We start from the raw sequence: 26,131 nt of genomic DNA, 5'->3' as shown, positions 1-26,131 counted from the left end.
AACAGAACCCGCCTGCCCCCTGTAACACTCCGACCCCATTCTCCCCACCCACCTCGCCCGCGGGCTGGGCGAGGGCTCGGCCTCCTGGGCCTTAGTCATGCAGCACTCAAAAGCCTTTTACGCAGCAGCCCATGAGACCTACAGCCCCCGGCCCCTGGACAAGCCAGAGAGCCCAGCAAGCCGGCCTGTCCAGGCTTTCCCTGAGCCCCTCCCCTCTGTTGGTAAGAGTCTCTCCCTGTCCCCATCAGTCATCCCTTCCACTAGGGATCTGGCCAGGAGCAGAGCTCCCACGGGGTCTCTCACAAGGCCTCTCAGGGACCTCAAGTGGAGGGATTTCCAAAAGTGACTAGGGCTTGACTCCTGAAGGGAATGGAGAAAGAGAACAAGTCCTCCAAAGCCTGCATCTTGGACTTCAAATCCTGGGATGGGGAGAATCTGGGGGTCTATTGCTAGCTGCCCTTCTTCTCTGAGTCATCAGTGTAGGACCCTGTTCCCAGAGAAAGGGTGCGATTGGGAATAAGGTGCTCAAAGCAATCCTTGGATGGCTCAGTGATGTGTTCAGAGTAGTCTGGCCCAACCTTGTCATTTGGTGAGGTTCCTAGTGGTCATTACAGGGCCAGCCTTGAGGAAAGTCTTAGTGAAAGCCTTCCCATTTGGAGCCCAGCACCCCCAAGACCTCCTGTCTTCAACATTCCTGTACCACAATATCCCCTAGAGCTCAGTTGCAGGGTTTTTTTTTTTGCCCCCAACCTCTGCCCAAGAATCTTCTCTGCCCTTCTACCCTTCGCCCCACACTTCTTCCTGCTATTCTCAATTCTCAGGATCATCCAGCCTGTACCATCCCCAAAATCAGGAGAAAGAAGTGTTCCCGTCTCCGCCGGCAGGTACCTTCTGTGCCCAGGGTCCAGCTGCTTGGAGGGATTCAAGGATAGGGGCTCCTGGCCCATGGGGGCAGGCTCCAGGGGCCTGTGGGGCAGCCCACTACCCCTTTTCATTTTACCCTATGTGCCATCACCAGTCAGCCCTCATCCTAGTCACCCCAGTCCGGTGACCCTCACTGCTAATGTCCAGTATTGCTGTCCTAACTCCTCCTGGGAGGCCAATAAAGGCTGGGGCCACCCAGGCCCTCCCCACAAGGCAGGGGAGAGATGCAGCACAGTTTGCTCCTTCTGGGTCCCAGCTATGGCAGGGAGGGAAAACATCAATTCCCCTCAGCCTCTGTTCCTGCCAAGCCAGCCTCAATACCTCCCAGTGGTCAGTGTTCTCTCCACATTCTCCTGAGACTGACCCAGCACCATAACCAACTAGGGGCTGAACCTGAGCTTGGGGGGTTTCAAGAGGGTGAGGGACCAACTGCAGATACAGGGTGGAAGGGGTCTTTGTGTGCCCTTGTTGGTAGGATTGCCTGCTTGGGTTCATAGCCTTGGGGGATCATGGGACCTTTAGAGCCACGGGGTGGGATCCAAGGCCTGGGTCCAGGAAATTCCCATAGATCCTGGGGAACCAAACCATGGTAATGTTAGAAGAGGGTAAGGGAGGATCCTGGGAGTTGGATGTGACTCCCCTGGCCCCCCAACCCTGTATCCTGCGGCCCCAGGTTTCCAGATGGCGCCCTGCGGCTGTTTCTTTGACCCTCGCATCTACCGGATCGAGTGGGCCACCACAGATTTCGGCCAGTCGTCTTTGTACAAGCTGGCTGCTGGTGGGGGCAGCGGGGCAGGTGGTGGGGGCAGCGGGGCTGGGTCCCCAGGCAGCTACCTCCTGGACCCTCAGCGCTACCTCAAGGCACCAGTGCAACCCACACCTTACCCCCATTACCAGTCTGTGCCCGGCACACCCCAGTACTTGGTGCCGTACTTCCCACCTGAGGGGCCCACTCCAGCCCCAGCCCCTGAGCCCTTGGGCTTTGTGGCGGGACCACTGAGTGAGGTGCCCCCCTCTTTCCTGGAGCTTCCCCCACACCTTCAGAAAGATGGCCTGGGGCCCCCAGCTGCCAAGGAGAACAAGTTTCCTCAGCTGCTCATCACATTGCCCGGTGAACCACTGCTTCAGCCTGGGGCCTATGGTCACCTCAAGGGCCGACTGAGCCAGCTACAAGGCCCAGAGCCACTGGGCTTTCCAGCCTATGCCGACAAGTCCAAGGAGCTGAAGGATGGTGGTGGTGGTAGTGGTGGTGGCGGTGGCGGTGGTGGCAGCGGCGGCAGTGGTGGTGGCAGCGGCGGCGGCGGTGGTGGCGGTGGTGGTGGCGGCGGTGGCGGTGGTGGTGGTGGTGGTGGTAGTGGTGGAGGGGCTGTGGCCAGCCTCATCTTCCCACCAACTCCTTGCTGCTCTGGGGAACAGCCTCCCCCGGCAGCTATGGAGTCAGTGCCAGCCCAAGCCCCCCAGGAGGCAGAGGAATCCCCCCTGCTGGAGGAAAACAAGGCCCTGGAGGCACCAAAGCCCTTTGTGCTGCCTGAGAAGGTGTTACTGGAGGATGCCATGAAGCTCTTCGATTGCTCACCAGCCAACACAGAGCCTGAGGGGTCCCCACGGGAGGGATTGGGGGGCCTGGGCCTGCTTCGGGATGGCCCTGGTCCTCCGCCCCCACCAGGGACCTGTGACGATTCGTCCAGTGACATCCGATCCCTCAATCTTCCTGATGAGCTGCTCTCCTTTGACTACAGTGTGCCTGAGATCCTAGACACTGTCTCTAACATGGACTATTTCTACAATTTCAAGGCCTTGGACGAGGAAATCAAATGGGACCTCGCAATTGTCCCGCCCACCTCCAAACCCTGCCCAGGTGGGGGAACCCCTCCGACTCCACGGCTTGATCCCCCTGGAAAGAAGAAAGCAGGCACTGCCTCCAAGAAGGCAAAGCCTGGAGTCAAGTCTAAGCTGGCCACGGGCCCAGTTGAGGGGGGACAGAAGGGCCTGGGGCCCAGGCCAGACCCTTGACAAGCCCCTTGGGCTAAGGAAGTAGAGGGGACCCGGGGGGAGGGGGGACCTAGTGCATGTGGACGGCCAGTCCGTCCCCAAAGTTCTATTAAAGTGTATCTGATATAGCTTTGGCCCATCCTACCTGCCCCACACACAAGACCTGAGGATGGGGGCAAGGGAGACCAGAGCCCCATGAATCCTTGGGGCAGGGATGGGTGAGTCATAGAATCCTTGTGATAGAAATGACCTCAGAGCTGATCTGGTCCCCAAACCTTCATTTTACAGATAAGGGAAAGGGATCCATAGAGGGGAAAAAGACTGGCCCAAGCAAGGTGATGCCACAAGTTAGTGGAAGAGCTGGAACTAGAACTTCTCTTAGCAATGCTCTCCCCACTTCCCCTCAGAAACCCTGAGCAGAAAGGGGGAGTAGATCCCTATAAATTGAGGATGTTCCGTATGTAGAAAAGAAAACAGCTTGTATCAGAATATCACTTGAGTGATACAGCTGTCAATTCCAATCCCTTTGTTTTAAACATGAATTCAATGCAACCTTTACTCAGCACCCACTCTGTGCCAGGCACTGGGCTTGGTGAAGGGAATCACTTAGGCAAAAAAGGAAATACTCCCTGCCCTCAAGAACCTCAGGTTCTACTGGGTGGAAAGAATAGATGTGCAGTAAGTCTACTGACAAAACAGTCAAGGTGTAGAGGGGAACGATTCATTCAGCAGATGCCGAGTGCTGTACACGTTACTGTACGCAGCCCCTAATCTCAATGATTTTACATTTGCTTGAGAAGAGAGATGGCTCAGTATATACCTTAAAGTGATGGGGTCAAAGGAACCTGATGAGCTCTAGGAAAATGTAAGGAGAGGGAGAACACTAAGCTAGGAAGGGATGTGGATTCATCAAGGAAGAGGAATAGTGTTGACCTTTGAAAATGAGGGGGGAAGAAAGAAAGATCATTCCAGGCTTAGGGGACAGTCATCAGACATGGCATCAGGAAGAGAAGGGCTGCCCACTAAGTTCTAGGAACAACTAGCAGGTCCATTTTGACCAAATTGCAGGCTACGAGTGGGAAGTAACATGAAGCGGCCACAAAGGTAGGTTGGTACTAGATTACTGAATTCCTTAAATGCTAGGCTGAAGAGTTGGTACTGTTTCTTAGAGGAAGTTGGGAGCCACTGATGGTTTTTGAGCAGGGAAGTGGTAAGGTCAATTAGCCAGCATTTATTAAGTGCCCACTGTCGGGCACTGGGCACATGAATGCACACTCCTTACCCTCAAGGAAGTTATGTTGTATTGGGAGAGACTGTAAATACGTGAGTAAATATAAGAAAAGGTAATTTCATAATAGGGTGGGACAATGGGGGGGGGGTAGGTCATAGACAAGGAAAAGACTTGTAGGTACTTGAACTGAGGCTTTAAGGAAACGGGGGGTCTAGAAGTTGGAGTTAAGGAGGTTATGCATTCCAGGTATGGGGGAACAGCCTCTGTAAAGACAGTGGATAGTACAAGAACAGTGAAGCTCACAATATGACTGGATACAGAATGTATGAGGTGGGGATCATTTATAAACAACTCGGAACAGTTGTGAAGGGTTGAAGTACCAAACTGAGTAGTTTATATTTGATCTTAGAGCAAAACACTTGAAGCTTATTTCGAAAGGGAATGGCTTGGCCCTTTGCATCAGGAGCATCACTTTGACAATGTGAAGGATTCATTGAAGAGGGGAAGAGAGGAGGTCAGGAGACCAATTAGGAGGCTGTTACAACAGTCCAGGTGAGAGATAATGAGAGCATGAATTAGGCTTGTAGCCATGTGAGCTCAGAGATAGTGTAGTAGTAGAATTTATAGGACTTGGTAAGTGAGTTATTTTGATGGCTATATGTACAATGCTTTGGAGAGACTGGAAAGCAATCACAAGAGTCCCAAGAATTTCTGAGAGCCTGAATTAAGATGGTAGCTCAGTGATAGCTACAGGAAATGTTGTGGAAGCAAGATTTAGCAAATTAACAATGTGAGGAATGACAGAGAGGGAAGAGCCAATGATGTCTGTTGAGAGTTTGATCCTGTATTCCTGGGCTCAAAAGAAATAGATTGGAGAAAAGGACAGGTTTGTGAAGGAAGGTGAATTTTATTTGCATATCCAGAAGATCTGAGCAGTGGTTGATTAAAGATGGGCACATGGGAATATATGCAGAATGGGGAGTCATCACTATATAAGTGATGATTGAATCTGTGGGAGCTGATGAAATCAAGGGAGAGGAGGGCCAAAGACAGTGATGAGTGATGCGTATGCTGAAGATGTACCAGTGAGTCTTAAAAGGAATAATCAAACATGAAAATGAACAGGATAGAGTTGGAGCAAGGAAACCAAGGGAGGAGAGAATATCCAGGAGGAAGAGGTGGACAACAGTGTTGAAAGTTGCAGAAGTCAAGAAGGGGGTCTAAGGAAATTAGAGGAAATAGGAAGCCACTGATGGTTTTTGAGCAGGGAAGTGGAAAGATCATATAGTCAACCAGCATTTGTTAAGTACCTGCTATGTCCAAAGCTGGGCAAATGAATGCACACTCCTGACCCTCAAGGTATTGGGAGAGACAATGTGTAAACATATAAGAAAATACAAGATAATGTCATAATGAGGATTATTCTTGATCTCCAGAAGGAGCTTGAGAATAGTGAAGTCAAGAAGCTAAATTGCAAGAAATATAGGTGAATGGAATGGAAGCAAAATTATAGTAGTTTAGTGATTTAAAAAAAAAATGCTGATGCTGGCTTGACAAGATGGCAAGATCAAAAGAAGGTGGAGAGAATTGGTTCATTTGCAGGCAACAGGGAAAGAACCAAAGAGGGAAGATTAAAGATGGAGTGTGGGGGTGATTAATGGGGTCAGAAGAGAAAGAATTCACTGGTGCAAGTAGAAGGGTTAACTTTGGCCAAAAGGACTGCCATTGCTTCAAAGGAGATGAGGGTTCAGAGATTTCGAGGGGGAGGGAAGAGAAAGTTGCTCATGGTCTGTCTCAATGTCATCTGAGAAAAGGATAGGTTGTGATGTTAGGGAAATTCAGATGAATAAAAGCTATAATGCTTGTTGAATGAAAAGATGGCTCTTGTACCAGAGAGAACCCAAAGTTTGACAATATAAATGTATAGTAGATCCATTAAGCACAAGTCTGTGATGCCCCTGCTTCAGTAGTACAGGCCTAAAGAAGATGGCATGGGATTATCAGATAATGGATGGGACAAGAAAGCAAAGGATTCTGGGGGGGGGACAGTACTGGCTAACTATAGGGTCAAGACTCTGAAAGGGAAAAAGATAAGGTCAGAACAGGTGATGGATTGAACCATCTAAGCAGGGATGAAGTACTAAGGTCCTCCAGTCCAACCCCCATCAGATCAAGAATCCTCTTTACAATATCCCCTAAAAGTCATCAGCCACCCTTCTATTCTTTGAGGGGAAACCCAATCTCTACCGCGATCTTTATTCCATCTTGAGATGGCTCCAAGTCTCAGGAAGTTTTTCCTGATATCAAACCTAAATGTGCCTCTCTGTAATCCTTGTTCCTAGTTCGCTTTCTGAAGTCAAGCAGAGCAAGGATACTCTTGAGAACAAAGGTTTAAAGAGGAGCGAGGGGATGGGATGGGAGAGGGAAAAGATAGGATGTAGCCTAGGCAGAATGAAGATAAGAGATCCATGAACTGGAAGGGCTAGGGCATTAAAATACTTGAATCTTGAAATCAAGGATGAGGACAGGTGCTGAACTTTAATCTAGGTAGGGTGATATACAGACAGAGGCAAGTAGGTAATGTTGGAGGTGGGAGAAGGTTCTCAAAGGACAGTGGTGAGAGAAAAAACTATGTTTGGTCCTTTTAACCTGGTGTTAGTGGTGGGAAGAAGAAAGGGAAAGATAGTGAGAGCACTGGAGCAATCAACAATGGAACAAATAAACAGGAAAATGAGTTGTAGCCCTCTGGGATCAAGATGTGTTTGACAGGCACCAGAAGGGGAAACAGAATAAGGCTGAGAACCGGAGAGGTAGCAGGGGAAAGGAAGAGGTTTGACTTGAGGCAAATCATCCCTACTCCCCCTGCCCTAGAGTTAAGTCAACAAGCATTGATCACTTACTAAATTCCAGTAAGTGCCAAGGGGTTGGTGGTGGAGGAAATAAGTTCCTGCTCCTGCAAATACTTATGAAATAAATAGTCTCAAGTGCAGGTGATGGGAATTTGCTAACCCTCTTGGGCAAGGGAAAGATGGTTTCTCCCAGGTGGAACTTTTGTTGAGTGAAGTAGGGAATAGAAATGGAAAGAGAAGGGACTTTGGTCAGGGATAGTGTTGGGAGTTGAGCCCAAATATGCTGGATCCCAGTTCATGGCCTTTGCTAGCACCCCAGATCTCTTCCTTCAAGGAACCATGGCCCCAGATCCAGTGTAGAAGGGAAGGGTTCAGGTCCTGGCTCCAGCTTCCCAGTCTTCATCCTTCCCCCCCTCATTACCAAAGATACCAACCCCCAAAGCCAGGGTTCTGATGTGAGTAGAGAAATGCAAGCACACAGTATCTAAACACAGGGGCAAGGAGACCTGAGGCATCATTTATTGGAGATGATCACAAAAATGAGCCAGCTGAACAGGCTTTTCCCCATTGCTGTCCCTCTTCCCCACTCCCCCATGGTCTTCACTTCTTCCCTGAGCTCTAGTCTACCCCTGGGACTCAGGGCTGTAGTATGTGTCTAACTCGGTGGTGAAAACCTCTTGTGCCATCAGGGCCATGAGGTAGGCGGCTCACATCAAGCCTGGGCAGGGGAGGAACAGGATTGGGACCCCAGGACCAGGAGTGGGTCACAGTGGGCAAGGGACCCAACAGGTTAGGAGAGAATGATGTTTGGGGTTCCTGAGCCTCTGAGCTGGCACAGGGGGCTGGGGGAATGCTGCCTCCTTCCACCCCAGGCCCATTCTGACGATGGCCCTTCTTGGCCAGCCTCACCACTCGAAAGCCCCTAGGGTCTTCCTGTAAGGTAGTGAAGGCCTGGCCAGCAGCTTCCACGCTCTCAAACTGGACCAGGGCACAGGGACAGTGGAGAAGCTCAGGATAGCGGGTTGCATAGGGCAGCACATCTGGTGGGAGCTTCTTGCCTGGCCGCAGGACACGGATGGAAGTGAGGGCCCCAAAAGGTCCAAAGAGGTTACTAACAGCTGCTAGGAACCCCGGGGGCTGGACTGTTGACTCTCTGGGGAACCCAGGTTCTGGATCTTCCCACACCAGAAGCAATTTGGTGTGTGAGAGAACCAAGAGCCAGTCAGGGACAGGAATCCTTCGACGCACTTTAGTGCCCTCCTCATTCACCTCCAGCATGGCTGAGGAACGCAGGGCATAGCATGTCAGGCGCCAGTCACGGGTCAGACACTTTACCTGTGGAAGTGAGGACATATGATCTGTACTGTCCCAGGAATCCAGGTCTGCCCCCCCAAACCCAGGCTAAGATGAGACCTAAGCAGGGGAGCTTCCAGGGTGGGAGGCTCTTATCTTGAAGTCCAAGTAAAGCCTCCACCAGAACCTCAGCCCTTGCCGAGTTCCATCCTTCCTCAGTATGAGCTGAAACCCCTCTAGAGCCTGTTCTCTCCCCTGAACCCCCTGAGAGCTATAAGCTCTAGAGGGCTTTCAAGCTCACTGAGGAAGGATGGAACTCGGGAAGCAGGAGAATCAGAGGGTGCAGGATTGGAAAAGGGAGAGAGGCGATATAGGCTGATGAACTGAGATTCCAAGAGCCTGTCATGTCATGTTATTCACTAGAAGCAGCTCTAGGGACTGCCTTTTGCCTCTAGGCAAATAAATAAAAAATACCTCCTCTTAGCTTAGCACTTTACTCCTGCTCATGTCCTCCACCTTCCAGCCTACTTGCTATGTTCCCATCCATGCCATTGCATCTCCTGCCTCTGGGGAGGCTGCCCCAATGCTTTCTCCTCCATCTAGTAAAATCCTTAACTCCCCCAAAGCTCAGCTCAAGTGGGACCCCCCCTAAGGCCAGTCGGGATTCTTTTTCCCCCCTCAGTTGTCAGTGTACTTCCTACCTCCATCTACTTCAGAGTAAATTTCACCCATCATATCTATCTGTATATTTATCTTCAATAGAACGTAGCTGCTTGAGGGCAGGGATTTGGGGGGGGGGTCCCTTTGTGTCCCCATCCCCTAGCAGAGAGCTCAGCCCACAGCTGGAACTTAATAAATGCTTAGTAAATAAACTGTTGACTTGGAAGCCCACCAGCCCTGCCCAGAGGGAATGAGAGAGGGAGGAAGGAAGAAAGGAGGAAGGGACCTTCTTGAAGGAGGTCAGTAGCTTGATGCTGACGAAGCCCAGCTTGCTTTTCTGCACGTGCTTCAGGAGGAAGGCATCCTGGGCCAGATTCTCATTGGATAGGTAGGACTCCACTTGGGCTATGATGTTCCTCACCAGCTGGGGGTCAGGGACACCACTGGGCCAGATGGGGGCCTCTGCTTCCAGGAAGCCACCCAGCTTATAGCTCCTGAGGGGTTGGGGGAAAAGACAGGAATGAGAGCCCTTGTCTAGATTGCCCTAGTGATTCCCAAAGGTCTTCCCCCATGCCTAATCCAACACTTATCAGTGCCTGGCACGCACAGGTGATGCTTAATAAATGGTCATTGACTGAATCCATGAAAGAGACACTTGGTGGTGGCAGCATGGAGGGTGCTGGAGCTCATTCCATTCTGTGGCTTTGCCAATAGCCAGGGAGCACCTTCCAAGGGCCTCAGAATTGGGATGAGCTTTTGGGCCCAGAGGGACTGCAAGAGGTAGAATTCTTACATGAGGCCTGAGTAGGATAGGCAGCAAGCTGAACTTGGAAGCATGAAGCCCAGATTTCAGTCCTACCTAACTATAACTAGCTTTGTGACTCTGGGCAACTCACTTAACCTTTCTCAGCCTCAGTGTCTTTATCTGTAGGATGGGAAGAATTATAGCCCCTCTTAGGGTTGTCTTGGGATTAAGTGAGATCATTTTTACTAAGTGCTTTGCAAACCTTAAACCATTATATATATCATATACATAGAATGTATAATATATATAAAATATTACATAAATACATGATCTAATATCTTTTAAAACCCTTACCTTCTGTTTTAGGATCAATACTATGTATTGGCTCCAAGTCAGAAGAATGGTAAGGGCTAGGCAGTGGGGGTCAAGTGACTTGCCCAGGGTCACACAGCTAGGAAGGGTCTAAGGTCACATTTGAACCCAGGACTTCCCGTCTTCTAGGCTTGGCTCTTAATCCACTGAGCCTCCCAACTGCCCCCTCTTAAGGCAATATATTAATGCTACCTTTTTCCAGCCAGAGAGAGGCCAGTAGGGCAGCAATAAGGGATTGACCTAGAAAAGCATCCAGCCTTCCAAGACCCCCCATCCTCTACACCTGTAGGACCTAGCTAGGCAATGGAGACATTTTTTTTTTACCATACCTGTGAGACACAGAAGGGAGAAGCACAGATGGAAGGTTCCATGTGGGGAGCTCTACATACTAACACAGATGAACAGTCTGGCAATTAAATCTTAGAGAATTGCTTTGGGTTACTGGTTATAACTGGCATCCAGCATCTCATGGACAATACTCTCTGAGGTCTTGAAGGTAGTTCTTCCCAACTCCCAGGCTGTCTTTCCACTGGACTAGATTGCTTAGGGCCAGAATGAACCCCCTCTTCCAGAGCCCACCCGACCTGCCCCTTGAGAAAAGGGGGGACAGCCACCCAATCTCCTCCGGCCCTCTGGGGCAGAGCCAGGAGCACTCACCCTTCCAGGGCCTTGCCCCCAGGGCTGAGTTGCTGTGCAGGCGGCAGGGCATAGCGACTGCTCTGGACCCCAGGAGAGCAGCAGGAAGGGGGCTGGAGTCTTGGACAGAGCTGGGGTCCTGCAGAGGTCATGATGTCACACCTGGAAGGGAAGCCAGAGAAAGGAGAGGAACCCAGGCAGAATAGTGCCGCCACAGCCCAGACCGGGAGCCAGAAGGGTTGGATCTCGGTTCTGGGTCTTTTCATTGTCTTCCCCTCCGGCGTTTGCTCATTTCTAGAGCATCTCCGGCGGGATGGTCTCCGAGGTCCCTCTCCTCTCCCAGAGGGAGCTGCCCTGCGCTCAGCTTCTGCCCTTGCTCCAGGGGCTGCTGGCATAGCCGGAGAAGTAGACGTGGGGAAGCTCAGGTAGCCGGAAGGAGACATCTCCCCCTCCCCAAACAGCCTCCTCCGCTAGGGACCCCCTTGGGGTTAGGGGTGGGGATTGGAGTATGGGGAGGGGACAAAGACACCCCTTCACACTGACCTAGACCCTGGGCCCTGGAAGAGGCTACCGCCCTGCTCACATGACTTCCCCACCTCCCAGTCCCCCTCCCGGGCCCTTTTCTGGCCTGACCAATTAAGCTGGGGAAGGTGATTGGTACCCGGGAATGTGGTCTCTGGGTAGGCGTTGCCCCAGGTGCTCCATGGCTAAGATTAGCATCCCCTTCCCAGCTGGGACTCGCGCAGTCAAACTGGGAAAGTAAAATCTTTTCTGGGTGGGTGGGTTGTCCCTCCTGCTTGGAGAGAACCAAAATGGCATCTGGGGAGGCCAAACAAAGTCGGAGCCCGACACTAGTTCAGACTCTTCCTTTTTAAAGTCCGAAAGACTGAGGTCCAAAGGAAAAAAAGTGCCCTGCCCAAGGTTGCATTCTGAGGCAGGCTGAGGGTCAGGACTAGAATCCACCTGTCCCTGCTCGCAGGTGTGAGCTCTTCCGACTCTTTGTAAGGCATCCGTGGGGGTGGGGGTGGGGGTGGGGGTGGGGGTTCTGTTTTCTTGTATGGATGGGCTAATTTTAAGAAAGCAAGAGCCCAGGAGTCCCTTAGGGAAACCCTCTCCAAGACCGTCCCCATCCAGGAAAATAATCGTTTGGGGGAAGGCAACAGGACCGCTGACTTTCTTCTTGCCTCCAATAGAGTTGTTTTGATGTGCATTTCTCTTATTATTTTCGATCTGGAACATTGTTTCATGTGATTATGAATATTTATCTGTTACTCTTTTGAAAACTGTTGATAACCTTTGACCATTCATTGATGGGGTGATGGCATCAGTCATAATCTATATATTTTATGTGTGTGCATATGTATATGTGTATTATATACATATAGATGGAGAGAGGATGTATTTATGTATCTTGAATACCAAACCTTTATCAGAAAAATCTTATAGATTTTTTCTCCTAATTGATCATTTCCCCTCTTCTCTTAGATGTATGAATATTGTCTGTGCAGAAGAACTTCAAGTTCACATTGCCTCTTCTGTGTAAACACAGTATTCCTTCAGTTACTTTAATTTTTTTTAGCTGGCCCTGTTTCCATTGGTTCTCTTCCCCTTCCCCCTAATCCTTTCTCTCTTCTTACTTGATATTTTCCCTTTCTCTCCTCCCCTTCAGCTAGCTTTATTCCTTAGTTTTAAATTTTCATTTTTCTGTGCCTGTTTCAAAAAAGGGTTTTACTCACTTTTCATTATCTTTCTACCTATCTTCACTATCTATTTATCTATTTACTCTAGACTCTCTTGAAAGCAGAAGTATAAATCGATGTTTTTCTTAAAATAAGAAGAGACAGCTAGGAGAGCCAGGCCTAGAGATGGGAGGTCCTAGGTTCAAATCTGGCCTCATAGATTTCCTAGCTGTGTGACCCTGGGCAAGTCACTTAAGCCCCGTTGCCTAGCCTTTACTGCTTTTCTGCCTTGGAACCAATATTTAGTATTGATTCTAAAATGGAAGGTAAGATTAAAAAAATAAAAAATAAATATGATCGGAAGCATCTACCTAAAACCACCAGCAAGCATAATTTGTAAACAGGGATAAGCCAAAAGCTTTCCTAATAAGATCAGGAGTGAAGCAAAGATGCCCATTATCACTAATATTATTTAATATGGTATTTGAAATGCTAGCAATAGAAATAAGAGAAGGAAAAGAAATCCAAGAAATCAGAATTGGCAGTGGGGTAATAGAACTATTTCTTTTTGCAGATGACATGATGGGATATTTGGAAAATCCTAGAGATTCAACTAAAAAGCTAGGTGAAACAATTTTAGCAAAGTAGCAGAACATAAAATAAACCCTCGTATATCACTAACAATCCTATATATTACCCATTGTTATGATTAAAATTTGGGGGAGATGCTATTTCAATTTATAATTACTTATTAAATAACACAACGTGGACCAGAAGGGGGAAAAAAGCAGCAGCTGTGTGTGGCCAGTCCCTCTACTTGCTTCCCCTACTCCAATTTCTGCTCTTTGTGATGTCCCTTTCCCAAGCCTCTTTGATTGGAGGACTTTGCCCTCAGTCTGGACAAGAGGTGGATCAGGAGGCAGCACTACTTAAAGCGCATGTACACTCTTCACTATCTGGCTCTGCCTGGCTCATTCAATTGCTCCCCTACTCAAGAGGCTCATTTAAAGATAAAAAACTTATCTCCATCCCGCTTCAGCCAGGTTGGGGGAGAAGCAAATTCATAGTTTCAATCTTAAGATCAAACTTTTTTCTCCTTTTAAAATCCAAAGGTTGCCTTGGGGTGCCAAAAAAAAAAATACAGATTAATTTTAACTTTCCACACAACAAGCCCTGCAAGAAGAGATAGTAAGAGACACCCTATTTACAACAACCATAGATAGCATAAATTACTTGGGAGTATACTTGACAAGACAAACCCAAGAACATAAATATAAAGCACTTTTTATACAAACAAAATCAGATTTTCCATGTAAAAATAACGTTTTTTCACATTAGTCATTTTGTGAAAGAGAAACAAAGAAAAATGAAAAAATAAAGTGAATATAATATGTCTCTGCATTCAGACTCCAATTCTTTCTCTGGAGGAAGATGGTTTGAGAATTGTTTTGGTTTACTATATTGCTAAGAAGAGCTAAGCCATTCATAAATGTTCATCATATAATATTACTATTACTATGCACAATGATCTCCTGGTTCTGCTCATTTCACTTTGCATCAGTTTGTGTAGGTCTTTCTTAAATTTCCTTTCTTAAACCATCCCTCACATCATTTCTTATAGCCCCTTAGTATTCCATTATAATCATATACTACAACTTTTTCAGCTGATGGAAAGCCCCATAGTTTTTAAATCTGTCACCACAAAAAGAGCGGCTATAAATGTTTTTGTACAAACAGTTCTTTTAACCTTTAAAAAAATCTCTGAGATACAGACTTAGTAGTAGTATTGCTGAGCCAAAGGGCATGCAATTTTAAAGCCCTTTGGGCATAGTTCCAAATAGCTCTCTAGAAAGAATGGTTGGATCAGTTCACAACTCTATCAGCAATGCATTAGTGTTCCAATTTTCCTTTTTCTGTCACATGAGCCAGTATTCAGAGTTGTTTTCATTTGCATTTCTCTAATCAAGAGTGATTTAGAGCATTTCTTCTTGTGACTATATAGTCTTGGTTTCTTTATCTGAAAACTGCCTGTTCGTATCCTTTGACCATTTGTCAATTGGGGAATAATTGGTATTCTTATAAATGTAACTTAATTATCCATATATTTAAGAAATAAGACATTTATCAGAGATATCTGCTCTAAAAATGTTTCCCCATCTTTCTACTTTTCTTCTAATTTTGGCTGTATTAGGTTTGGTTACTGCAAAAGCTTTTCAGTTTAGCAGAAGAAAAATAAATGATTTATCATGTTCTATGGGTATATGATTGGGGGTTTTGGCTTTAAAAGATTATTACAAATATGAATAATATGGAAATAGGTTTTGAGCAATAATAAATATATAACCCAATGGAATTGCTTGTAAGCTCTAGGAGGGGGGACGGAAGAAGGGAGGGAGAGAACATGAATCATGTAATCATTAAAAATATTCTGAATAAATTAATAAATTAATTATAAAAACCTTCTTATCTTAATATAATCAAAGTTATCCATTTTATATCCTATAATGCTTTATATCTCATTTGGCTATGAATTTTTCCCTTATCCATAGGTTTGACATGTTAACTAATCTATGCTCCTCTCATTTGCTAATGTTAGCACCCTTTATGTCTAAATCATGTATTTGTTTTGACCGTATCTTAGTATAGGGTGTGAAATGTTGGTCTATACCCAGTCTGTGCCATATCTTTTCCCCATTGTTCTCAATGTTTTTTGTTTTTTTGTTTTTTTTTTTATCAAATACTGAGTTCTTGTCCCAAAAGCTTAGATCTTTTTGATTTATCAAACACTAAACAACAATGGTCATTTGCCACTATGTATTGCGTAGTTAATCTGTTCCAATGATCTACTGCTCTATTTCTTAGCTTGTATCAGAATGTTTGATGTTTGATGATTATAGCTTTGTAATACAGTTTGATATCTGGTACTCCTGGGTTACCTTGTTTCACCTTTTTTTCCCCATTGGTTCCCTTGAGATTCTTGATCTTTTGTTCTTCCAGGTGAATTTTGTTATTGTTTTTTTCCTAGCTCCATAAAATAATTTTTAGACAATTGAATTGGTATGGTACTAAATAAGTAGATTAATTTAAATAGGATTGTCACTTTTATTGTACTGGTTTGGCCAAACTATGAGCAATTAATATTTTTCCAGTTGTTTAGATCTGACTTTATTTTTGTAAAAAGTGCTTGTAATTTTATTCATATACTTTTTTGGTTTGTTTTGGCAGGTAGACATCCAAGTATTTTATCTTGTCTATGATTAGCTTAAATGGAATTTCTTTTTCTATCTCTTGTTGCTAGACTTTGTTGGTAATATAAAGAAATGCTGATGATTTATGTGAATTTATTTTATATTCTGCAACTTTGCTAAGATTGTTAATTATTTCAACTAGTTTTTTAGTTGAACCTTTAGAATACTCTAAGTATATCATCATGTCATCTTAAAAGAGTGATAGTTTTGTTTTTTTCCTTGCCTATCCTAATTCCTTTAATTTCTTTTTCTTCTCTTATTGCTACAGCTAGTACAATATTGAATAATAGTGGTGATGATGGCCATCCTTGCTTCACCCCTGATCTTATTGGGAAGACTTCTAAACAGATAATGCTGATGGTTTTAGATATATATTGTTTGTCCTTTTAAGGAAAGCTCCATTAATTACCATGTTCTCTTCTGTTTTTAATAGGAATGGATTTTTTTTTTGGTCAAAGACTTTCTCTGCATCGATTACAATAATTGTATGGTTTCTGTTGGTTTTGTTTTTATGGAGCCAGTTATGCAGATGGTTTTCCTAACATTGAACTATTTCTGCATTCCTGGTATAAAACCTACCTCGTTACATACACCATAGCGTATGATCTTTGTTATATATTTCTGTAATTGCCTAGTATCGTCGAGGCATTGCCGTAAAGGCAGAACTGTATGGGTTAAGCCTTCTCTTCCTCCATTTGTAAAACAGCTTGCATTTTCTTATTAGCTTCTGAATCCTCAATACATGACTTTATGACATTGAAAATAACTGCATAATCCAGGGGTGGAGTTTCCCCCTCAGAACCAAACTTTGATCCTACACGTTCCCATTCTGAACTAGATATAATCTCTCCTTCAGGGAACCATGGTGCTAATTGTCTTACATAGCCCACGAATTTCTTTAACATCTTTTTCTGCACTTTAACTCCATGTGCCGTTAAGGCAGCTTGAATAAGGTGCTCAGCTTGCCATCCCCCGTCCTGTAAAAGGACAGGAACTGAGTTTCCCATACCTCCTGAGAAATAACCCACAAAACAAAGAAAGGAGATAGAAAAGATTATAGAACAGAAGAAACCCATAAAGACGGATTTCTCTTGGCTCTGTCCCAAATTTGCTCTGCTTACCCAATCCAAGATATTGTCACAAAGCCTGTCACTTTGTGTCATCCTTTGACCAGCAAAAGAATCAGGGTTATGAACGGCACTTATGTCCCTGTATCTCGGACGCCAAAATGCAAGGCTCGTCTGAAAGGTGGCCAACCTTCTTGCAACCTTGCGTGGGGTAATGATCATACAAAGTGACGAATGGACGCTAACGGAAAATGTGTAACGACCCTTTATTGAGTTCAAACAAAGCAATATATAGGTTAACACACAGGAAGATATAATGTTACCGCCCAGCAACAGCAGGAACCAATAATTGGGCAGATTCATAGGAATTCATGACGTTACCTGCCAGGTACAGGGAAGAACCGAGAAGATTCCAAACAAAGACAGAGAAATAACTTTCCCACAGCCTCTCATAATTTCTCACAACCCTTATCAGTCTTCTGCTGGCTACTCCGACCTTACAGTTTCTTCCTCACAGACCTTATCAATCCTCTTGCCGCTGCTATTCCAACCTTGAGCACACAGCTGTGCAGGTCGTACACAGTTCAACCCACGACCCCGACTATGCAGCTCAACTGGGGAGGAAGAGGAGGCTTAACCCTTATGGTTTTGCCTTTACGGCAATGCCGCGACTACAGCCTAGCTTGTATTTTTATTTTTAAAATTTTCCATCAATAATCATTAGCCAAATTAGTCTATAATTTTCTTTCTCTGTTCTTGTTCTCCTTGGTTTAGATATCAGTACCATATGTTTGTTGTAAAAGGAGTTTGGTAGGATGCCTTCTTCAGCTATTTTTCCAAATACTTTGCATGACATTGGAATTAATGGCTCTTTGTTTGGTAGAATTCATTTGCGAACCGTTTTGACTCTTGGGGAATTTTTCTTAGGAGGTTCATTGATATCATGTTCAATTTTTTTTTTCTGAAATGGGATTGTTCAAGTATATATTCCATTTCCTTATCTGTTAATCTAGGCAATTTATATTTTTCCAAATATTCATCCATCTCACTTAGATTTGTTAGCATATAATTGGGTAAAATGGCTCCTAATAATTACTTTAATTTCCTCTTTATTGGTGGTACATTAAACCCTTTTTCATTTTTGATATCCATAATTTGGTTTTCTTCTTTTTTTTTTTAACAAATTAACCAATGATTTATCTGTTTTATTCCCCCAAAAATCAGGTTTTAGTTTTATGTCTTAGTTCAATTGTTTTTTTAATTTCATTTTTATTAATTTCCACCTTTTGCTTTCAAGATTTCCAATTTGGTGTTTCCTTTGAGATTTTTAATTGTTTCTTTTTCTAGTTTTTTAGTTGTACACCCAATTCATTAATCTGATCTTTCTTCATTTTATTGATATAAACACTTGAGTGATATGAATTTTTCCCTAAGCATTGCTTCAGCTGTATCTCATAAACTCTGATATGTTGTCTCATTGTTGTCATTCTTCTTAATAAAGTTATTGATTATATTTATGATTTGTTTTTTGCCCCACTTATTCTTTAGAATTTTATTGAATTTCCATTAATCTCTTTTTCCATGAATTTTTATTAAATATAATTTTATTTCATTATGATCTGGAAAGGATGCATTTAATAGTCCTGCTTTTTGGAATGTGATTGTGAGCTTTTTATGCCCTAATGCCTGGCAAATTTTGTGAAGGAGTCATGCACTGCTGAAAAAAGGTATATTCTTTTCTATTCCCATTTAACTTTCTCCAAAGATATAGCATATCTAACTTTTCTAAAATTCTATTCAGTTCTTTAACTTCTTTCTTTTTATGTTTTGTTTAAATTAATCTAGTTTTGAGAGACAAAAATTGAGATCTCCTCCTAGTATATTTTTATTATTGTCTCCTATACGTAATTCATTAAACTTCTTTAAACATTTGGATGCTATGCCACATGGCGCATACATGTTTAGTATTAATATTACTCTATTGTCTGTGGGACCTTTAATTTTAATTTAATTTTCAAATATTTTTCCATGGTTACAAGATTCATTTTCTCTTCCTCCCCTCTTCCTTCCCATCTTCCACAGCTGACAAGCAATTCTTCTGGTTATACCTATTTCCGTATTATTCATTTTTATGATAGAGTAATCTTTTAAAACCAAAACCCTACATCACATACCCATATAAACAAGTGATAAATCATATGTTTTTCTTTATTTATTTATAATTTTTTTAAATTTGGTCAATTTCAAACATTATTCCTTGGTTACAAAAATCATATTTTATTCCACCACCACCCCTGCTCTTCCCATAGCCGACTCACAATTCCACTGGGTATTACATGTGTCCTTGAGCAGAACCGATTTCCATGCTGTTCATTTACAGTCTATATCCCGATCATATCCCCCTCAACCCATATAATCAAGGAGTTGTTTTTCTCTGGTGTTTATACTCCCACAGTTTTTCCTCTTATTGTGGATAGTGTTCTTCCTCATAGATCCCTCCAAGTTGTTCAGGATCACTGCATTGCTACTAATGGAGAAGTCTATTACATTCGATTGTACCACAGTGTATCAGTCTCTGGGTACAATGTTCTCCTGGTTCTGCTCCCTTCACTCTGCATCACTTCCTGGAGGTTGTTCCAGTTCCCATGGAATTCCTTCACTTTATTATTCTTTTGAGCACAATAGTATTCCATCACCAACATATACCACAGTTTGTTCAGCCATTCCCCAATCGAAGGGCTTCCCCTCATTTTCCATTTTTTTTCCACCACAGAGACTGCAGCTATGAATATTCTTGTCTTTTTCCTTATTATCTCTTTGGGGTACAAACCCAGCAGTGCTATGGCTGGATCAAAGGGCAGACAGTCTTTTAGTGCCCTTTGGGCATAGTTCCAAATTGCCCTACAGAATGGTTGGATCAATTCACAACTCCACCAGCAATGAATTAATGTCCCAACTTTGCCACATCCCCTCCAGCATTCATTACTTTCCGTTGCTGTCATGTTAGCCAATCTGCTAGGTGTGAGGTGATACCTCAGAGTTGTTTTGATTTGCACCTCTCTGATTATCAGAGATTTAGAGTACTTTTTCATGTGCTTATTAATAGTTTTGATTTCTTTGGCTGAGAACTGCCTATTCATGTCCCTTGCCCATTTATCAATAGGAGAATGGCTTGATTTTTTGTATAATTGATTTAGCTCTTTGTAAATTTGAGTAATTAGACCTTTGACGGAGGTTTTTGTTATGAAGATTGTTTCCCAATTTGTTACTTCCCTTCTAATTTTGGTTACATTGGTTTTGTTTGTACAAAACCTTTTTAATTTGATATAATCAAAATTATTTATTTTACATTTTGTGACTTTTTCTAAGTCTTGCTTGGTTTTAAAATCTTTCCTTTTCCAAAGGTCTGACATGTAAACTATTCAGTGTTCACATAATTTACTTATAGTTTCCTTCTTTATGTTCAAGTCATTCACCCATTCTGAGTTTATCTTGGTGTAGGGTGTGAGGCATTGATCCAAACCTAATCTCTCCCACACTGTCTTCCAATTTTCCCAGCAGTTTTTTTTTATTATCAAATAGTGGATTTTTGTCTCAAAAGCTGGGATCTTTGGGCTTATCATAGACTGTCTTGTTGAGGTCACTTACTCCAAGTCTAGTCCACTGATCCTCCTTTCTGTTTCTTAGCCAGTACATATTGTTTTGATGACCACTGCTTTATAGTATAGTTTGAGATATGGTACTGCATGGCCACCTTCTTCGAATTTTTTTTTCATTAATTCCCTGGATATCCTTGATCTTTTGTTCTTCCAAATGAACTTTGTTATGGTTTCTTCTAATTCATTTTAAAAGTTTTTTGGTAGTTCGATGGGTATGGCATTCAATAAGTAAATAAGTTTGGATAGGATGGTCTTTTTTATTATGTTAACTTGTCCTACCCATGAGCAGTTAATGTTTTTCCAATTGTTTAGGTCTAGTTTTAATTGTGTGGAAAGTGTTTTGTAGTTGTGCTCATATAGTTCCTGTGTTTGTCTCGGGCAGATAGATTCCTAAGTATTTCATATTGTCTAGGGTGATTTTAAATGGAATTTTTCTTTCTAATTCTTGCTGTTGAGATGGGTTGGAGATATATAGAAATGCTGATGACTAATGTGGGTTTATTTTTGTATCCTACAACTTTGCTAAAGTTGTTAATTATTTCCACTAGCTTTTTAGTTGACTCTCTAGGATTCTTTAAGTAGGCCATCATATCATCCGCAAAGAGTGATAGCTTCACCTCCTCATTGCCAATTTTAATATCTTCAATTTCTGTTTCTTCTCTAATTGCTACTGCTAGTGTTTCTAGTACAATGTTAAATAATAAAGTTGATAATGGGCATCCTTGTTTCACTCTTGATTTTATTTGGAATGCATCTAGTATATCTCCATTGCAGATGATGTTGGCTGATGGTTTTAGATAAATACTGTTTATTATTTTTAGGAAAGACCCTTCTATTCCTATACTTTCTAGTGTTTTCAATAGGAATGAGTGTTGTATTTTGTCAAAAGCCTTTTCTGCATCTATTGAGATAATCATGTGATTTTTGTTGGTTTGCTTGTTGATATAGTCAAGTATATGGATGGTTTTCCTAATATTGAACCATCCTTGCATTCCTGGTACAAATCCCACCTGATCATAGTGAATAAACCTCCTGATCATTTGATGGAGTCTTTTTGCTAGTATCCTATTTAAGATTTGTGCATCTATGTTCATTAAGGAGATTGGTCTATAGTTTTCTTTCTCTCTATAGTTTTTTACCTGCCTAGCTTTGGAATCAGTACCATATTTGTGTCATAAAAGGAATTTGGTAGAACTCCTTCTTTGCTTATTATGTCAAATAGTTTGTATAGTATTGGGATTAGCTCTTCTTTTAATGTTTGATAGAATTCACTTGTGAATCCATCAGGCCCTGGGGATTTTTTTTAGGGAGTTCTTTGATGGTCTGTTGGATTTCTTTTTCTGATATGGGATTATTTAAGAATTCTACTTCTTCTTCTGGTAGTCTAGGCAATTTATATTTTTGTAAATATTCATCCACATCACCTAGGTTGGCATATTTATTGCCATGTAATTGGACAAAATAGTTTTTAATGATTGCCTTAATTACCTCTTCATTGGAGGTGAGGTCTCTCTTTTCATCTATGATACAGTTAATTTGTTTTTCTTCTTTCCTTTTTTTTATTAGATTGACCAGTACTTTGTCTATTTTGTGTTTTTTTTTCAAAATACAAGCTTCTAGTCTTATTTATTAGTTCAATAGTTCTTTCACTTTCAATTTTATTAATTTCTCCCTTAATTTTTAGGATCTCTAATTTAGTTTTCTCCTGGGGATTTTAAATGTGTTCACTTTCAAGTTTTTTGATTTGCATATCTAATTCATTGATCTCTGCCCTCCCTAATTTGTTAATATATGAACTCAGGGATATAAATTTTCCCCTGAGTACTGCTTTGGCTGCATCCCATAGATTTTGAAAGGATGTCTCATCATTGTCATTTTCTTCAATGAAATTATTATTTGTTTCTATGATTTGTTCTCTAACTAACTGATTTTGGAGAATCATATTATTTAATTTCCAATTAATTTTTTATTTGGCTCTCCATGTGCCCTTATAGATCATTATTTTTATTGCATTATGATCTGAAAAGGTTGTATTTACTATTTCTGCATTTCTGCATTTGTTTGCCATGTTTTTATGACCTATTACGTGGCCAATCATTGTGAATGTACCATGTGCTGCTGAAAAGAAGGTGTATTCCTTTTTGTCCCTATTTATTTTTTTCTATATATCTATTAACTCTAATTTTTCTAAGATTTCATTCACATCTTTTACCTCTTTCTTATTTATTTTTTTTTATTTGATTTATCTAAATTTGATAGTGGTAGGTTCAAGTATCCCACTAGTATAGTTTTACTATCTATTTCCTCCTTCAATTCCACCAGTTTCTCCTTTAGAAATCTGGATGCTATACTATTTGGTGCATACATGTTGATTACTGATATTTCCTCATTGTCTATACTCCCTTTTATCAGGTTGTATTTACCTTCCCTATCCCTTTTAATCAGATCTATTTTTACTTTGGCTTTGTCAGATATCATGATTGCAACTCCTGCCTTCTTTCTATCAGTGGAGGCGCAATAAGTTTTGCTCCAACCTTTAATTCCAACCTTGTGAGTATCTACCCACCTCAGCTGTATTTCTTGTAGACAATATATTTTGGATTTTGGATTCTAATTCACTCTCCTATTTGTTTTCGTTTTATGGGTGAGTTCATCCCATTCATGTTCAAAGTTATGATTGTCACTAGTGTGTTCCCCAGCATTTTGATAACCTCTCATAATTCTGTCCTTTCTTCTTTTGCTATATCCTTTTAAACCAGTGGTTTAATTTTAATCAATCCCTCCAATCCTCTCCCTTAATATGCTTCCCTTTCTGATCCCTCCCTTTTTGTTCCCTTCTTGTTTTTTTAGGGTCTGTTAAGTTCCCTCCCCCCTCTATTTCCTTCACTTTTTGTATTCTCTCCCCCTACCCCTCTTAGTTTTCCCTTCTCACTTTCCCTGTAGGATGATATAGAATTCAAGACCCCATTGGATCTAGATGCTCTTCCCTCTCAGAATTGATTTCACTGAGAGTAAGGTTTAAGTCTTACCTATTAGCACTCTCTTCCTCTCCTTCTGATAAGAATATTCTTCCCCGGGGGCAGCTGGGTAGCTCAGTGGATTGAGAGCTAGCCCTAGAGACGGGAGGTCCTAGGTTCAAATCTGACCTCAGACACTTCCCAGCTGTGTGACCCTGGGCAAGTCACTTGACCCCCATTGCCTAGCCCTTACCACTCTTCTGCCTTGAGGCCAATACACAGTATTGACTCCAAGACGGAAGGTAAGGGTTTAAAAAAAAAAGAATATTCTTCCCCTCTCCTCCCATGCATATCTTTGTGTGATAAAGATTTTCCTATTTATTTTATTTCTTCAAGTATCTATTGGTGCCATCTTCAATTCCCTCCCTCCCTTTTTCTGTTTTTTGCATATCATCTTATAGCACTTATTACCCCTAATCTCTTTATGTGAATGATTCTTCTAATTACTATAATAGTGAATATTTTGAAAGTTACAAATAACATTTTCCCTATGTATTAACATATATAATTTGATCCAATTGTAAACCTTAAAGAAGAAAGTATGAATAAAAAAACATTTCCCCCTCTTCCTTCTCTTTCTGATTTACCTTTTCATGTTTCTCTTGATCTTTGTGTTTGGGTATCAAACTTTCCACTTAGTTCTGGTTTTTTCTTTATAAACACTTGGAAATCTTTTATTCTGTTGGATGCCCATGCTTTCCTCTGGAAGTATATAGTCAGTTTTGATGGATAGGTGATCCTTGGTTGAAGACCCAATTTTCTTGCCTTTCTGAAAATCATGTTCCAAGCCTTGTGGTCCTTTAGTGTGGAAGCTACCAGGTCTTGTGTGATCCTGATTGGTGTTCCTTGGTATCTGAATTGTCTTTTTTTGGCTTCTTGTAGAATTTTCTCCTTAGCTTGAAAGCTCTTGAATTTGGCAATTACATTCCTGGGAGCTGTCTTTTGAGGATTTAGTGTAGAGGGTGTTCTATGAACTCTTTCAATGTCTATTTTTCCCCCTTGTTCAAGAACACCAGGGCAGTTTTCTTGGATGATTTCTTGTAGTATGATGTCAAGATTTCTGTTTGTTTCTGGCTTCTCAGGTAGACCAATGATTCTCAAATTGTCTCTCCTTGCTCTGTTTTCCTGCTCTGTCATCTTCTCAGTGAGATATTTTATGTTTTCTTCTATTTTGTCAGTCTTTTGACTTTGCTTTATTAATTATTTTTAAGCATTATTTTATTTGGTCATTTTCACATGTTATTCATTGGAAACAAAGATAATTTTCTTTTCCTCCCCCCCCTCCCACCACCCCTCCCATAGCTGATGCACGATTCCACTGGGTATCACATGTGTCCTTGATTTTAACCCATTTTCATGTTGTTGGTATTTGCATTAGGGTGTTCATTTAGAGTATCTCCTCAGTCATGTCCCCTCAAGCCCTGTAGTCAAGCAGTTGCTTTTCTTTGGCGTTTTTACTCCCTCAATTTGTCCTCTGCTTGTGGCTAGTGTTTTTTCTCCTGGATCCCTGCAAGTTGTTCAGGGACATTGTATTGACACTAATGGAGAAGTCCATTATGTTCAATTGTACCACAGTGTTTCAATCTCTGTGTACAATGTTTTCCTGGTTCTATTCCTTTCACTCTGCATCACTTCCTGGAGGTTTTTTCAGTCTCCATGGAATTCCTCCACTTTAATATTCCTTTTAGCACAGTAGTATTCCATCACCAACATATACCACAATTTGTTCATCCATTCCCCAATTGAAGGGCATCCCCTCATTTTCCAATTTTTGGCCACCACTGCTTTATTAATTCTTGTTGTTTTGCAAGATCATTGTCTTCCAGCTGACTTATTCTGATCTTTAAAGACTGGTTTTCCTTTTCAGTTTGGCCTATCCTGCTTTTTGTGGTTTCCAGCTGTTTCTCCAATTGGGAGTTCTTGTCCTTTAAACTGTTATTTTCTCTTTGAACTATTTCCTACTTTTCTTGCCAGAAGGCTTCCATCTTTTTTGATAAGCTCCAATTTAAATTCTTCAAGAGCTTGTGGATAATTTCCATCTTTTGGAAGGTTTTGGTGCATTTATTTGAATTTCCTCCTCTGTAGCCTGGATTTTTTCTCCATAAAAATTTTCCAGGGTCAATCCCTTCTTCTTGTTTTTCTTGAAGGGAGGTTATTGTTCCTGGGCACAATTTGCCATCACTGTGGTGGTTTTTCCTTCCCTTTTTAGTCAGAAATCTGAGTGAGATGGGCAGATTCTCTGTGTATGGAGTTAAGGAGCAAGGATTTTGCCTGGGGCAAGCTCTCGAATCTCCACAGCTTCTGCTGTTTGCTGTGCTTCTCTGTGCTATCTTCCCACAAGCACCCACAGTCTGTGTTCTTTAGCCTACTGGGGTTTCAGGTATAACTGCTCTTAGGGGTAGATCTTTGGTGGTCTTAGTCAGCTCCCAAGGACCTAGAGGTGCCCCTCACTTACTCACTGATTCTGGTAGGTGCTGACTCTGACTCTGGCTCCATAGGTGGGGTGGGGGAGAGTAAATCAACTCACATTTTGGTGGGAGCTTTTTCACCCCCTTATAGAGTGGAAATGCCCAAATCCCACGTACCTTCAATGCTGTGCCATACTGTAGAGTCCTTTTGTTCTTATGAATTTGGTTTTTTTGGTCTTTTTAGGTAGTCTATATCGGTGGGTACTGAGGAGAGGATGAATCTTATGTCTAGACTGGTGCCATGCTTACCCGGAAGTCCATATGTTTTTCTTCTGCATTTCTATTCCTACA

At 42.5% G+C, this 26,131-nt stretch overlaps 2 protein-coding genes across 2 annotated transcripts; one reads left to right on the top strand and one right to left on the bottom strand.

Annotated features, from left to right (window-relative positions):
* PRR22 (proline rich 22) lies at positions 1 to 3,044 on the top strand. Its single transcript, XM_001376119.4, has 3 exons — positions 1 to 221; positions 822 to 884; positions 1,598 to 3,044. The coding sequence occupies exons 1-3, from the start codon at positions 98 to 100 to the stop codon at positions 2,935 to 2,937; spliced, it is 1,527 nt and encodes a 508-aa protein (XP_001376156.2). The 5' UTR covers positions 1 to 97; the 3' UTR covers positions 2,938 to 3,044.
* Positions 3,045 to 7,494: 4,450 nt separating this feature from the next.
* Positions 7,495 to 11,408, bottom strand: LOC103105999 (la-related protein 6-like). Its single transcript, XM_007488964.2, has 4 exons — positions 11,246 to 11,408; positions 10,724 to 10,864; positions 9,236 to 9,443; positions 7,495 to 8,331 (listed from the first exon to the last, which is right to left on the bottom strand). Exons 2-4 carry the CDS (start codon positions 10,852 to 10,854, stop codon positions 7,633 to 7,635), a joined length of 1,038 nt encoding a protein of 345 aa, XP_007489026.1. The 5' UTR covers positions 10,855 to 10,864; positions 11,246 to 11,408; the 3' UTR covers positions 7,495 to 7,632.
* Positions 11,409 to 26,131: the final 14,723 nt, after the last annotated feature.

This window comes from Monodelphis domestica, chromosome 3, assembly GCF_027887165.1.
Source record: "Monodelphis domestica isolate mMonDom1 chromosome 3, mMonDom1.pri, whole genome shotgun sequence".
Lineage (NCBI taxonomy): Eukaryota > Metazoa > Chordata > Mammalia > Didelphimorphia > Didelphidae > Monodelphis > Monodelphis domestica.
The sequence above is the reverse complement of the archived record's forward strand: the minus strand, read 5'-3'. Positions and strand labels throughout refer to the sequence as shown.

Bases quoted from the DNA above. Each gene is read 5' to 3' on its own strand.
- PRR22 (XM_001376119.4), top strand. From the start codon at position 98: ATGCAGCACTCAAAAGCCTTTTACGCAGCAGCCCATGAGACCTACAGC. The intron at 222-821 runs GTAAGAGTCTCT...CTCAATTCTCAG, and splicing joins TGAGCCCCTCCCCTCTGTTG to GATCATCCAGCCTGTACCAT. The intron at 885-1,597 runs GTACCTTCTGTG...CTGCGGCCCCAG, and splicing joins GTTCCCGTCTCCGCCGGCAG to GTTTCCAGATGGCGCCCTGC.
- LOC103105999 (XM_007488964.2), bottom strand. From the start codon at position 10,854: ATGACCTCTGCAGGACCCCAGCTCTGTCCAAGACTCCAGCCCCCTTCC. The intron at 9,444-10,723 runs GTGAGTGCTCCT...CCAACCCCTCAG, and splicing joins GGGGGCAAGGCCCTGGAAGG to GAGCTATAAGCTGGGTGGCT. The intron at 8,332-9,235 runs GTCCCTTCCTCC...TCACTTCCACAG, and splicing joins TACTGACCTCCTTCAAGAAG to GTAAAGTGTCTGACCCGTGA.